Source organism: Hypomesus transpacificus, chromosome 3 (assembly GCF_021917145.1).
Source record: "Hypomesus transpacificus isolate Combined female chromosome 3, fHypTra1, whole genome shotgun sequence".
Lineage (NCBI taxonomy): Eukaryota > Metazoa > Chordata > Actinopteri > Osmeriformes > Osmeridae > Hypomesus > Hypomesus transpacificus.
The window spans coordinates 14,438,652-14,448,505 of NC_061062.1; the positions used below are offsets into that span (position 1 = coordinate 14,438,652).

Sequence of the window (9,854 nt, forward strand, 5' to 3'; positions counted from 1 at the left end):
AGGTCAGAGCGATAGGTTTGTAGTCATGATGTCTTGTTGGCCTTGGCTTTTTGGGCACAGGGATGATGGTGGAGGACTTGAGACAGGTGTTGGTGGTGAAGATGTAGGTGAACACCGGAGACAGCTGGTCAGCACAGTGCTTGAGGGTGGCAGGAGAGACATAGTCCGGCCCAGCTGCTTTGCGGGGATTCCGCCTCTTAAAAAGTCTGTTTACTTATCTCTCCTGAATGAAGAGTCATCACTGTGGTGAGAGGGGAGGAGGCCTCTTGGGAAGCAAGGTGTAGTAGAGGACAGGCCAATTGTATTTCAAATCTGCAGTAGAACTCGTTCAGGTCGTTGGCCAGACGAGAGTCGTTAGTGGTGTGGGGGGCTCTGGGTTTGTAGTAATCTGCCTGAGCCCTCTCCAGACAAAAGCCGAGTCGTTAGCCGAGAACTGGTGTTTCAGTATTTTGAATAGTCGTTTAGCCTCTATCACCGCTATGCTAAACCTGTTCTTCGACTCCTTGAATCTGTCTCTGTCCCCACTACAGTTGAGAACTTCATTGAATGTCTTTCCTTAGGACGAGGCTTAACCCATGTCTGGGAAACTGGTCCTAAATGGGGTTTTAAATTATGTTTTCCCACAAATTACTAGAATGGCCATAACTTTGAAACACTACACTATATTTCTACACTGTCTGTTGTTCTTCATTGCCTGCACACGCTATCTTTCACATACTTTAATAAAAAAGTACAGTAGGGCCTCTTTATAGTAGGGGTAGGGCACAAGAGCAGGTCTGAACTTTCTCAATCATGTGACACAATTTAAAAACTCAATTAAAAGCCTCATGTCACTCATAGTATTTGTTTGAGGCCATGCCCTTATTCTGAAGGCCAAATCGGAAAACCGGATACTCGGCTAGTTTCACGGTCGGTACTGACACCGGTGTTCCGGATAATTCAGTTGCCCTGTTCCCTCTTCTTTGCTCGCTCGTGTTTTCTCTTGTTGCTTAGTTGAGCTGTGATTTATATATAATCGCGTGTGTTAGTTTATAGTGTACTCTACCTACTTTCCATGAGCATAAGGTAATTTTGTTTATGTTGGTTGTTTAATTTGCACTCAAATACAGCCTTTAAAGTATAGTATAGGTAGTAAGTTGTTTTGCTCAATCGTTAGTCCCTGTAAAACGTGATAGGTTGTTGTTCTCTCAGCGTCACGGATTGCCGAAAAAACATCAAGTCGACGTAAGTATTATTCTGAAGTATACTCTTTTGTATAAGTATCTTACTTCTATGAACATTAGGAATACTAGAACACTTAATGACTTGGTAAACTCCAGTTATCGTACGTGTACACGCGAAAGCTAGCTACACAGTACACAAGCGACATTGTTCACATACTCCACGGTTTGTCAACATGGATGTTTTAGTTATGTCTTTTATAGGAGGCAGGTCAGCAACAAAATACGTTTTGACTGAATACGTAATACAACAGCAATAACCATTGTAACTTGGGCGGAGGTATTGATAATGTTTAGCGTTATCTCACTGTAGCCTATTTATTGCTAGCCAGCTCACATTCTTTGCTCTTTCAAATGTACCGCCGTTGTGTACTACTACTTCTTCACTGTTTCCTGATTTTATATTGCAGCACGTCAGGTGATCTTTGGTAAACAGCGCCACAATTTTTTTGGTATTGCACTTTGCACATGTGTACATTTAAAGGCAATGGAGACGTGCACAATGTACACACAAGAGACTGTCTAATAAGGGGAGAACTTCCACTCGGGAAAACTTCCGGCTTCAAAACTAGTTGCGGTTCAACTCTGGTTCCAAATGAGGGTGCTCACGGGCAAGTGCAGAATGAATGGAGGTCTATGGAGTTATATTACGATACCCCTCAAAATACACTTTAATCAGGATATATATTTTTGTCTGGTATTTACATTTTGCAATTGAAAGTGGAGGCAACGAAAATACAAACTGCTGAGTGGTAGATTTTTTTCAAAGTCGCTTTTTTGTCCGAAAAAGCCTTTTAAAATGTCAATGATGTCATACACATTGTACGGCCAGAGATACACCTTTACGGCAAGCTCTGAGTCACTTCCTTTTTCTCTCTCGAGGCATTGACAACACAGTGACAGCTTAGGGGGGAACCCTGTGGTTATTCTACCAGCTTTTGGTGACTGTTTGTTCAGTGTACGGATTGGTGAACACAACTGGCTACTAATTGTTGTACCTTTTTTCTGTTGTAGAGATGGATGGAAATGATGGCGCCCAGTTCAGAACCCCCAAGAAGAGGAGGAAGCTGACTGATCTGCGGTTCTTAGCTGAGGATGTGGCTCATGAGGGCATGAGAGCACAAGAGGAGGATCTGCTAGACCAGGAACTGCTCCAGGAAGAGACGGACGAGGAGGAGATGGAACCTGATCCAGAGACAAAGCGTGAACCTGACTGGATTTCTTATCCCTCCTACTCTGACTCGGATTTAAACGCACCAAATCCTATCCCATTTACTCCTACACGTCCTTTGGGTATTGACTTAGGAAACGTATGTCGGGCTCTGGGGTCCGGCACAAAGATGTCACAAGAAATGAACTTTTTCATGCTGTTTTTTACTGAGGCTGTAGTTGCTGACATATGCAGCTTTACAAATCGTCAGGGGTGGGCGCTCGTCCTAAACTGTCCGACATATTCCAGCTACAATGGAACTTGGACGGAGGTGACCGTCAATGAATTTTACAAATTTCTTGGTTTGCTCATTTACATGGGCTTTTCAGTTCTCCCTGATGTCCATCGTCATTGGGGAACCAAGTCACTTCAGGGTTCGTGGGCAAGGGGATTTATGTCGCGTGACCGCTTCAAGGCTATTTTGGCAGCTCTACATATTTTAGACCCTCTCACGGAGGATAATCAGGATCGCCTTCAGAAGTTGCGTTATCTTACAGACCACCTCAAACAAAAGTGCCAGCAGCTTTTTCAGCCTAACCAAAATCTCTCAATAGATGAACGTATGGTCAAGTCTAAAGGTCGGTCAGGATTTAAACAATACATGAAGCGCAAGCCTACTCTGTGGGGTTTCAAGTTATGGGTAATTGCAACATCTGACTCAGGGTATACTCTGGACTTTAATGTCTACACAGGTAGTAGTGTTGAGCGTGACACTGACTTGGCCACCACAGTAGTTGAATCCTTACTGCAGCCATTCAAAGACCAGGGCCACAATGTTTGGTTTGACAACTTTTACACATCCCCAGCTCTCATGGTGAAGTTGTTAGAAATGGGAATTAACGCCTGTGGGACATGCAAGGTGAATCGGAAACAGATTCCTGCAGAATATAAAGACGTCAAAAGATGGGAACGCATGACAACTCGTGGGGATATGAGGTGGTGTAGGATTGAGGGGAATATACTTCTAATCCAGTGGAAGGACTCGCGTGCCATCACAGTCCTCTCTAATTTCCACAGTGCCAATGACACGACTGAAGTAACGAGGTTTGTAAAACATGGTGGTAACTGGACAAAGGAAGTAGCCCCCCAGCCCAGTGTCATCAGTGATTATAACAAAAACATGGGTGGTGTTGATAGGTCAGACCAAATGATAAAATCATATGACTTCCTACAAAAAACTCATAAGTGGTGGAAAACACTTTTTTTCCACTTCATAGACATTGCCGTAGTAAATAGTTTCATATTGTTTAAGGAATGGCAACTTATTCATGCGGAACCAGGGGATGTGTCTAGACTAATGAACTTGACAGAGATAGATTTCAGAGAAAACCTAGCACGTCAGCTGGGAGGTATCCATATTCAAGCGAGCTTCCCTTTGCATTCACCAAAGCGTTTTGTCCCTCTTTCACCTCCACCATCAGTCCACACAGTCCATGTCCCTATATTGGAAGAGTCCTCTAGGAGATGTTGGCTATGCTATCGGAAACGAAAGGCTGAGCATAAAACCAAAGTAGTTTGTTGCGCACCAGAATGTAATGGCAAGAGACTTTGCTTGGTTCGTGATAGGAACTGTTTTCAGTCTTGGCACTCGGCTGAGTGTGACCAGTTTCGTTAAGTGGCTCAGGTTCTAAATGGAATAGGAAGTGTTGTTGTTGTCTTTTCCCCCTGCCTCTTTTCACCCTCTCTTCTCTTCACAGGTGTTGCAGTTGTTAAGTGCATTTATGTAATTTTTGTTCATGCCATAAATTGCACCCTTGCCATTTTTGCACCCAAGTCATATTTGCACTAAGCACCCTATTTGTATTTTTGTGTTTTATATTGTACATATTAGCTATTTTATATTCTTTTTTTTTTACATACCTGTCCCTTTAGTATTAGTTAATTAAACTTTGCACCTTTTGTATAGTTAAACTTGTACTTACACCACTTATTTAAGATGTTTAATGTATGCACCTCCCTGCCAAAGTAAATTCCTTGTTTGTGCAAACATTCATGGCAAATAAAATCCCTTCTGATTCTGATCTACTCCTATATGTTGAATGTATCCACCTTCCTGCCAAAGTAATTTACTTGTCTGTGCAAACGTTCATGGCAATTCAAACCCTTTCTGATTCATGCTGTCCTACACGTAAAAAAATTATTTACTTTAGCAGATAGTTTGAAAGTTTGATTTTTGTATGTTTTGTTGTGTTATTCATTCACCCCACAGTTTAATGTTCAAATTAACTAAAGTGTGTGTGTTTTTTTACACAAATATATATCTCAGTGTTTGTGTTGTGTCATTTCAAATGCAAGCTCAATGTATTATTTCAGGTACTCAAAAGAGTATTTGAGAAGTGTCCATGTGAAGTGTATCCTGACATTCTAAGGAGCAGTTTCCCAGACATGTATTAAGCCTTGTCCCTGTTTAAAAAAAGTGGAGGTCTTCCTTGAATGTTTCTCGTTAGGAGGAGGCTAAACCCATGTCTGGGAAACTGGTCCTGGTATGTGAGTAACATATTTACCTGCAGGCCTGAGGAAAGTGGTTCCCCCCTCCTATTTTAAGTGTCATCTACACATCAGTCTTTTAGGCTGCGGTTCACCCCCTGTATGACCATTTATAAAGCAATACAGTGATGCTGTTGTATGTATTTTACTGTGATCAGTAATACGTTTCATCAGAAAGAGATAGAGCAATACAACTAACGATACTTAAAAGACTGTATTTGAGTGCAAATTAACAAACCAACATCAAGAAATGTACCTTATGCTGATGGAAAGTTTTTATTTTATGCAGTACTGAAATATAGTACAATCAATAAGAGAAGTTACAAACAAATGAGCTAAATAGGAGCATCACAAGGACGGTTTATGACAATAACAACAGTATTATACAGATGCAAAATAAAACAAATAAAGACCAGGGGCACAGACCTTTTTAACAAAGACCTCAGGGGACAAACAAAAATGTAGCAATTTAAAACGCGATCATATAAATCACATTCAGCTCAACCAAAGAACTTCTATTGACGTGCTTCAGCAACAAGCTAAAACGTTTTTTCGCGCACGCGCAAGTAAGTGGAACAGGGGAACTGAATTCTAACACCGGTGTCATGGCGGATACAAGAGACAAGGGACTGCAAGATTACAGAAAGAAATTGCTTGAACATAAAGAAATTGATGGGCGTCTGAAAGAACGTGAGTAGATGTTGATAATTAAATACATAGTTTGGTCAGATGCTAGCTTGTGCTGCTCAAACAAAACGTTCTAGCGTTTGAAAGACACATCACAACTGCTGCCCAAGAAGACGCTTTGTCATGCAAGCCTTCTAGCATGCAATGCCAGATACTGTAGCGACCGTCAATACCCCTGGCTAATTGACAAAATACAAAATCTTCCATTTCTGATGTCGTGTATCTTCTCGTGTTGTGGCCAAAGTGGTAGTTTCGTCTTTAATCGAATGTTACCAATGACCCTAGCGATGCTGAGCAGCTAGCCGGGTAACGTAGCTACAGTAGCTCGCTAGTAATAACGTAGCCGTCCACAACCTTATCTGCTAAAAGAAGTAACTTTACAATTTACTCTTACTTTACATTTTCTCCCAAGCTAGTTGGCTTCCATTGTTTGTGACTATGTTTTTCTATCTACACAGTTCGTGAGCAGTTGAGAGAGCAGACAAAACAATATGAAAAGTCAGAAAACGACCTTAAAGCACTGCAAAGTGTTGGACAGGTAAGCAAGTATACCCCCAAAACCTTCTGTCCTTGCTTGCTGATTGACCTCTTGGTGTTCTTGTCTACAACTAATCATTTTACGTTTTTCCTGTACTCTAGATTGTTGGTGAGGTCCTGAAACAGTTGACTGAGGAGAAATGTAAGTGCTGAAGTAACTGATACTTATAGGAAATCACTGTTGAACTGTAATGTTTGGAAATTAATGTCAGTTAATGTACCAACGTAGCTATGTAATTCTTTCATGTCTGGTAAAAAAATATTATAATAATTGTGTCTGCACTTTAACAGTTATTGTCAAAGCAACAAATGGCCCCAGATATGTTGTTGGCTGCAGACGACAGGTAATTACTTGTCATCATATTGCATGATCTAGAAATGTTTATTCTATTGCCAACAAACATAAATGTTTGGTCAGCAATAAACCTGTCCAATACTTTTTGTGATGCAGCTGGACAAGTCCATGCTGAAACCAGGAACAAGAGTTGCTTTGGACATGACCACTCTGACCATCATGAGGTGAATGGCCCACATGTTCCCAGGTCCCACATGCAACTAATGTAACTCAGCCTATTCTCAAATACTTTTGGACACTTACACTTGGACAACTACCTTGGAATGTCTACATCTTTACTTCTCAGAACCTCTGACCATAATCGGTACTAGTTATACACAGTGTGTGACGCCTTATGTCTTCTGACTGTGCCCCTTCAGGTACCTGCCCAGAGAGGTTGACCCCCTGGTGTACAACATGTCCCATGAAGACCCAGGAAGTGTCTCCTATTCTGAAATCGGAGGCTTGGCTGAACAGATCAGAGAGCTTCGTGAGGTATGTCAGGATCGCTCAGTATCTAAACAAAGAAAATAAAAAAATATTTTGCGCATAATAATAATGATAATAATAATACCGGGGGAGTAATTGTACATCTATGGACAGAGGAGGGAGTACATCTGCTGCTTTGTTTTAGGTGATTGAGCTCCCCCTGACTAACCCTGAGCTGTTCCTGAGGGTAGGCATCATCCCTCCCAAAGGTTGTCTACTCTATGGACCCCCAGGTGAGACGCCTGACTCCTCACAGCTCATCCTCCCTGGACCCTTCCCTGACCCCTCACAGCTCACCCACCCTGGCCCCTTCCCTGACTCCTCACAGCTCACCCACCCTGGACCCCTCCCTGACCCCTCACAGCTCACCCACCCTGGCCCCTTCCCTGACTCCTCACAGCTCACCCACCCTGGACCCCTCCCTGACTCCTCACAGCTCACCCACCCTGGACCCCTCCCTGACCCCTCACAGCTCCCCCACCCTGGCCCCTTCCCTGACTCCTCACAGCTCACCCACCCTGGACCCCTCCGTGACCCCTCACAGCTCACCCACCCTGGACCCCTCCCTGACCCCTCACAGCTCCCCCACCCTGGCCCCTTCCCTGACTCCTCACAGCTCACCCACCCTGGACCCCTCCCTGACCCCTCACAGCTCACCCACCCTGGACCCCTCCCTGACCCCTCACAGCTCACCCACCCTGGACCCCTCCCTGACCCCTCACAGCTTACCCACCCTGGCCCCCTCCCTGACTCCTCACAGCTCCATCACATTGACATCTCCTAGTCAACCCACTTCAGGCTGTAGGGGCTGCACCACTGATTGTTCTGCTAGTTTAATGTTGTGTCATTTTGTAATTTATGAAATGTTCATGGTCATCAGGAACCGGAAAGACCCTCCTGGCCAGAGCAGTAGCCAGCCAGCTTGACTGTAACTTTCTGAAGGTGAGACTTTATAGACTTAAAGACTTCTTGAGTATATCAATTGTTATTGCATATCAATGATGACATGCCCTCCACCTCCCCTCTCTCCAGGTGGTGTCCAGCTCTATAGTTGATAAGTACATTGGTGAGAGTGCCAGGCTGATCAGAGAGATGTTCAACTACGCCCGAGACCACCAGCCTTGCATCATCTTCATGGATGAGATCGATGCCATAGGTACAGCCTCAGTGTATAAACCAGTACAATGAGAATATTTTAAGTGTGGTGGTGTCAGTCGACCTTGACGCCTCCCCCTTATTGCTTCTGTGATGTGCGTGTGTAGGCGGTCGTCGTTTCTCTGAGGGGACGTCTGCAGACCGAGAGATTCAGAGGACACTGATGGAGGTGAGGCTCACTGCCGTAACACATACAGTGCCTCCTCATGCTTTGACATCAGCATCATTGACTCGTTGGTCGAGCCCCCTCAGACTGCTCTGTCGTGCAGCCACTGGTGCCGTAAGTCACTCCCCTGTTGTCGTCCTTAGCTGCTGAACCAGATGGATGGTTTTGACACCCTGCACAGAGTCAAGATGATCATGGCCACCAACCGGCCTGACACGCTGGACCCTGCCCTGCTGAGGCCTGGCAGGCTGGACCGCAAGATCCGTACGTCCCCTCCCTCATCCACCCCCTTCCCTCATCCACCCCCTTCCCTCATCCACCCAGCTCCCTCTCCCCCCACCCACCTTCCTCACCCACCCACCCACCTCCCTCACCCACCCACTCACCTTCCTCATCCACCCTCCATTCCTATTTGTTGAAACTTTGCCTTTGAGCTTGCTTACAACCCTTTTATTTTGTGTGTTTTCTTATTTTGCAGACATCGAACTGCCCAATGAGCAGGCTCGTATGGACATTCTAAAGATCCATTCTGGACCAATCACCAAGCATGGAGAAATGGGTCAGTCCAACAGATTTTATTCAAGTGCTGTGTCTTTTATTATAAATTGTTGTATGCCCTGAGGAGTTTTGAATGCAAATCACACGGTTGATTTGGATAAAACGTCTTTGCAGATTACGAAGCAATAGTTAAGCTGTCCGATGGGTTCAACGGAGCTGATTTGAGGAACGTGTGCACTGAAGCAGGTTGGTATCCATTATAATAGGCCTGTATCGTGACCTGTATCGTGTTGAATTAGCGACGTGATCTCCCATCAAGCATTGACAACCACCACCCCCCTTGTAATCCAGGAATGTTTGCCATCCGCGCCGACCACGAGTATGTAACCCAGGAAGACTTCATGAAAGCGGTCCGAAAGGTGGCGGACTCCAAAAAACTGGAGTCCAAGCTGGACTACAAGCCTTTATGATTCATCTAAACACTGCAAGCAATCTGACAACTTCTGGCTATTTGCATGTGAGAGGGAACAGGAGAAAATACAGCAGAACTCTTATATTTGAAATGTACAGTGTAACTTGACATACGTGTACAATTGTAGAAATGACAACACTCTACACTTTGCTGTTTTGTTTTTTGTATTTTGCTTTGAAAATATATACACAAAAAACATCATCCTCATCCACCCCATTGTATGGTCTTAAACACAGTATGTTAAATCCTGAGGATGAGAAGAGCCAGTCTTTGATGCAAAGGATTTTATTTTGAAGAAATGACAAACAATCAAAATATAGAATTATCATGTTATGTCTTTCTTGTAGTCTGGTGGGAAAAAAGATTATAATTTGAATAACTAAAAAAAAAAAAGAATTATATGCCTGGGACTGAAGCACAGAATCAGGCCTGGACCATGTTTCTAGTTGCCAATAAACTTTGATATTGTTTGAAAGTGAATGGCTACCGTTTTAACTGTGTATAAGGAGCTTTACTAAATGAAATACTTAAAATACTATAGGAAAGCCATATCTTACATACCTGGGGCTTACAAAAAGCTGACCTGTAAGTGAATGATT

The 9,854-nt window shown here is 43.7% G+C and overlaps 2 protein-coding genes across 2 annotated transcripts; both read left to right on the forward strand.

Moving 5' to 3' along the window:
- The first annotated feature begins 935 nt into the window (after positions 1 to 935).
- On the forward strand, positions 936 to 4,785 carry LOC124463843 (piggyBac transposable element-derived protein 4-like). The gene is made up of 3 exons (XM_047015619.1): positions 936 to 1,065; positions 1,157 to 1,224; positions 2,235 to 4,785. The coding sequence occupies exon 3, from the start codon at positions 2,237 to 2,239 to the stop codon at positions 4,043 to 4,045; it is 1,809 nt and encodes a 602-aa protein (XP_046871575.1). The 5' UTR covers positions 936 to 1,065; positions 1,157 to 1,224; positions 2,235 to 2,236; the 3' UTR covers positions 4,046 to 4,785.
- A 704-nt stretch (positions 4,786 to 5,489) lies between these two features.
- LOC124462224 (26S proteasome regulatory subunit 10B-like) lies at positions 5,490 to 9,735 on the forward strand. The gene is made up of 14 exons (XM_047013847.1): positions 5,490 to 5,607; positions 6,063 to 6,142; positions 6,244 to 6,283; positions 6,433 to 6,485; positions 6,593 to 6,660; positions 6,856 to 6,970; positions 7,110 to 7,197; positions 7,845 to 7,906; positions 7,997 to 8,120; positions 8,227 to 8,288; positions 8,429 to 8,549; positions 8,764 to 8,844; positions 8,958 to 9,029; positions 9,135 to 9,735. The coding sequence occupies exons 1-14, from the start codon at positions 5,523 to 5,525 to the stop codon at positions 9,251 to 9,253; spliced, it is 1,170 nt and encodes a 389-aa protein (XP_046869803.1). The 5' UTR covers positions 5,490 to 5,522; the 3' UTR covers positions 9,254 to 9,735.
- Positions 9,736 to 9,854: the final 119 nt, after the last annotated feature.

Excerpts from the sequence above, each read along its gene's own strand:
- LOC124462224 (XM_047013847.1), top strand. The coding sequence starts at position 5,523 with ATGGCGGATACAAGAGACAAGGGACTGCAAGATTACAGAAAGAAATTG. Across the intron at positions 8,550-8,763 it reads CAGGCTGGACCGCAAGATCC|ACATCGAACTGCCCAATGAG; the intron begins GTACGTCCCCTC and ends CTTATTTTGCAG. Across the intron at positions 8,845-8,957 it reads CACCAAGCATGGAGAAATGG|ATTACGAAGCAATAGTTAAG; the intron begins GTCAGTCCAACA and ends ACGTCTTTGCAG.
- LOC124463843 (XM_047015619.1), top strand. The coding sequence starts at position 2,237 with ATGGATGGAAATGATGGCGCCCAGTTCAGAACCCCCAAGAAGAGGAGG.